The following is a 4,566-nucleotide window of genomic DNA, read 5'->3' as shown; positions in this document are numbered from 1 at the left end:
GTGTGTGTGTGTGTGTGTGTGTGTGTGTGTGTATATATATATATATATATATATACGTGTGTGTATTATAATATTTGTAAGATCTGCCCTATGAATGGTTTATTTATGGTGCACTTTCCAAATATGCTGTATGTAATGTGGTTGTTGTTGTTGTTGTTGTTTTTTAGGTGTGTCCCCGACAGACAGAATGAGAAACTTAAAGTCTCCAGTCAGGTCTCCAATCCCCAAACTGGGAAGCCCCATCCCCAGCCCCATGTCTGGTCTTCAGAAGCTACCCCAGTGCACACGCTGCTGTAATGGCATTGTGTAAGTATTGTACAGATCCTGGTTTCCTTTTTTAATAAAAAAAAAGTAGTGGACCATGTAAAATCTTTACATTTAAATAGTATGTGATTATCTTTTGGCATTTTGTTGGCTTTTAGGTGTAAAAACCACTCAAAACATCCACAATGTTTATTTTTACCTTGTATAAACACTTGAATTTGCTTTTCCTATCAACACCAAGGTATAGTTTTTTTTCAATTAAAGGTATTACATATCACAGCATAAAACGTAATGGTTTTAAAATTATACTTACTGTGGTCTACAATTACAGACTACTGAAGATGCAGTAAATAAGAACACGCAAATATGAATGATTTATTATCAGATTTCCTGTTAAAACTATTTTAATTACCATCTGAAAATTACACGTCTCTGTCTGGTTCCATCCCGCCTCCTGTGGTCATAAAGTTTAAAAGTTGAACAACGTGAGGTGGGTGAAGATTCGTCCCTGACTCTGAAACAAAGAGGTTAACTCGTGCAGGTCTACCTGCACCAGCAGGCCTTTCACAAGTCCTCAGGAAAGCCTTTTCCCATTTATCATTTTAATGAATAAACCATTCTCCACACCCTATCCCACACACATGCACATAGCTGCATACACACAAACCTAAACTAAACATTAACCACAAGAACATGCGCACACACAGACACACACACACACACACACACACCTTTCTGCCAAAGTAACCACACGCACTGGTAATCCCCCCTCTATAAAAGCAACTGCAGGTGAGCAGTGATGTCATCAGCTTACTTTCCTCGTTAACAAGAGGGTATTGTAGGAGCTTGCAGGCCACAATAAGGCTGTTATGACCTATGAGCATTTTACAGCGTTTCAAAAGAGTGTAGAACACTGTGTCAAGAGTTTATCCTGCAAGTCATGTGGTTTGATGGGAAGGCAGTTAAAAAAAGAAACTTATGACTGAATAGTCGTTGGCCCGAATCCCCAGTCCAGAAAGGGAAAATCTTATTGGGAACAGTGAATGAACAACGCCCTGAACAACTGCCGTCCCTGTGTGACTGAGGGAAGTAGTGAACTTCCAAATGCACCAGTGTTGATCAGAAGCCAGTCAGCAGAATATACTATGTATGTACTATTCAGCTCCCAGGTGGTGTGTGTGTGTGTGTGTGTGTGTGTGTGTGTGTGTGTGTGTGTGTGTGTGTGTGTGTGTGTGTGTGTGTGTGTGTGTCTCCTTCCACCCATAACTCCTCTCAGAAAGGGTTCTTTGAAGCTTCCTTGAAATATGACATATGATTAAATATATTAAAATACCTGCATGGTTACAGTCGTTATAACATGATAATTGCTGATTAGCATAGATAATGGAAGGTTCAGCAATGTACTGTATCACACTTCCTTTAAAAGTGTTCTGCTGAATGTTGTGTCCTCTGCAATGATGGCACCTCCCTAAAAACTGCTTGCAGTTGTCCTTTTAAGGCAGTTTGCGTGTCATTGCATAATTTTCCAATCATGTATTTCCATCCTTCTCAGCAGTTCAACCCTATAGTGTTCCTTTGTAAGGTTTCTGCCACCCTGCTTTTATGCATACAGGAAACATTTAGAGTCAACCATTGTTGGTCTTTTCTCCCCTTACAATATATATAAGGCTGTCTTCTTCCTGTACAATGTCAATAAAAAATAAATTCCTGATTTAGACTCAGGCTTTGTTGTACTTTCAGCATTATTAGGCTGGACCTGGGATTAAGAACAGGAACACTGTCACTCAGAAGTATTAAAAGGATTATTCAAAACCCTGATATGGCTTAAAATGTATTTATTTTAAACTAAAGTATCATGGTGAAAAAGAGATTGATAAGCATCACTTAAATCTTTGAAATTTGAAACATAAACAACTCAGGCAATATATTTATATCTGTCAAAAGCATTAAACTTGATTAATCTATGTGAAATAATAATTGGAAAAGTGTCGTACAGCACATTGAGCATCCTAGTTAAATCTAAGTCTTTAGATCACAGTCAACGGCATGATAAAGTCTTAAGGCTAAGCAGTGTGTGGGAAAGGCTAAATACATATATAACATTACTGGACTAGCCTACACTAGTGCCAAACCAGTCTGTTTCATGTGTCTCTGTTTATCTCATATCATGTTACAGTCATCTTCTGCTGCATCTCTGTCTTTTCTTAATGGGTTAAAACCTTCATAAGTCTAACACTCTCTGATAATTCCTCTCCCCATCCAGTGGGACCATTGTGAAGGCCCGGGACAAGCTCTACCACCCCGAATGCTTCACTTGCGATGACTGCGGCATCAACCTTAAGCAGAGAGGCTACTTCTTCATCGAGGACAATCTGTACTGTGAGACCCACGCCAAGGCACGCGTCCAGCCCCCCGAGGGCTACGACGTTGTTGCAGTTTACCCCAACTCCAAGGTGGAGCTAGTCTGAGATGGAGATGGAGTTGGCTAAACTGTAACATACATAACTGGGAAACTAAAGTCTGGGAGAATGGGGCTACTATCAGAGTATCAGAGCCTACATTTATCAGGCTCTGTCAAACAGGAATGCCGATCTTTGATCAGTTTTGCCTTTGGGAGAGTTTTATAAAATGTATGTTTCAGTGATCCAAGATCAGCATTTCTACACGGACAGTCTTGATACATGCTATGTATTATTGAGCATATTGAAATATGTTGACAGAATAAGTCTTGGATCTGATGAGAATCCCAAAACTCCAACCCATTAAACCACCACTTAAGGTCATATTCAGAAAAGATGTTCATATCCACATCACAAGCACACTATATTACCAGAATATTCAAGCAATAACCCAGAAACAACAAATACACAGAGGTCAGAAGTCTGCGGATAATGAGATGTTTATGCAGTTTGAAATTTCTACACCAGTATACTCTAACAATCAGCACATGAGTTTACCAGCAAAATATTAACTCACTTATAAAATAGCCTTAAAACATCTACGCTAGTGTTTGTGATATGGGTTATTACAAATTTTGAGTTGATTGATGTGGATTTTCTGCCTTCTGACTAATTGTGGATTTAGGTTTTATAATGACAGTTTCCCATGATGCACAGCACACAAAATGTCAGTCTATGTTTTGCAAAGTCATTTAAGATATACTGAGCTTCGGTTCAGGTGTGTAAAGGTTTCATTGTCTTTCTAACTATGTTGCAGTTATACTCCTGTTAAGAATGTACTTTTGCATTTTGTAACATACATCTCTGCGTTTTTTTTTCAGACTTTTTATGTTACATAACTGGGGAACTGGGAATCGGTTTGATGGTCACTTCTTTCTGCTTACTTTTCAGTTACATGAAACAATGAGCAATAATTCATTATAAGCACATATTTAGGGTTAAGGGGAAGGAGAATGAGTTTACTAAACTACAAACTATAACCTATAGTTATAATTTGGTAGTTATACTAAATGCATCAATATTCAGCTATCTAAGCACCACCACCCTCTAACTAACATGTAAATAAAACCCTGCATGAGACATCCTCAGAGTTAAATGGAAATGGACTGTTCTCTATAGCGCTTTTCTAGTCTCAAAGACTACTCAAAGCGCTTTTACAATAGTACAGGAACCATTCACACACATTCATACACTGTGGCCGAGGCTGCCGTAGGTGCCACCAGCTCATCAGATAAACACTCACACACATTTACACTCTGAAGGCGCAGCATCAGGGGCAATTTCTCCTAGATGGGATCACAACAACCTCAATTTATAAACATCAAATTGCAAGAAGTTAGACTTTAATGATGAAGTAACTTAGCCTAATGTAGTGGCTGCATGCCTGCATTGATGACATTTTGAGCAAGCATGACATTCACAGAAGTTTGTAACTTAAGTGCTGTCAAGGACCTGACGGAGAGAGGAATTTCAACTCACTGAATTTCAACCCCCAGTTTACTGGGTCTGTTTATTAAAAACACTCCATTTTGACACCAAGATGCTCTCCGCCTCTCGTGACAACTTGTTTAAATAGTCATGTTTGAGAAGGGAGACACGGCCATATAAAACTGTCCACAGCCCACAACATATGGGAGTAATATTCACCTTGTTTAGATTTTGGACCCAGTTTTTGGACAGTTGGAAAGTTTGAAATATGCATACTTGTATTCCCTTCCTACTATGAACTCAAATTTCTGCTCACAGCCAATGCAAATGAAATATTCTCCATAATTTCCTCTGAGAGTGGGGAAACAAGGGAGGGATGGAGATGAGAAAGAGAAATGAGGGGTCAGCATGTATT

General features: G+C 39.0%; 1 protein-coding gene across 8 annotated transcripts in view; it reads left to right on the top strand.

Moving 5' to 3' along the window:
• The window catches only part of pdlim4 (PDZ and LIM domain 4), a 46,597-nt gene extending 43,566 nt beyond the window's left edge, over positions 1-3,031 (top strand). For all 8 annotated transcript variants that reach the window (XM_032533254.1, XM_032533252.1, XM_032533251.1 and 5 more), the window contains 2 exons: positions 168-306; positions 2,528-3,031. In XM_032533254.1, the coding sequence (XP_032389145.1) occupies positions 168-306; positions 2,528-2,732 (344 nt within the window). In that variant the 3' untranslated portion in view covers positions 2,733-3,031. The remainder of the gene's footprint in view (positions 1-167; positions 307-2,527) is intronic.
• Positions 3,032-4,566: the final 1,535 nt, after the last annotated feature.

This window comes from Etheostoma spectabile, chromosome 13 (assembly GCF_008692095.1).
Source record: "Etheostoma spectabile isolate EspeVRDwgs_2016 chromosome 13, UIUC_Espe_1.0, whole genome shotgun sequence".
Classification (NCBI taxonomy): domain Eukaryota; kingdom Metazoa; phylum Chordata; class Actinopteri; order Perciformes; family Percidae; genus Etheostoma; species Etheostoma spectabile.
The sequence above is the reverse complement of the archived record's forward strand: the minus strand, read 5'-3'. Positions and strand labels throughout refer to the sequence as shown.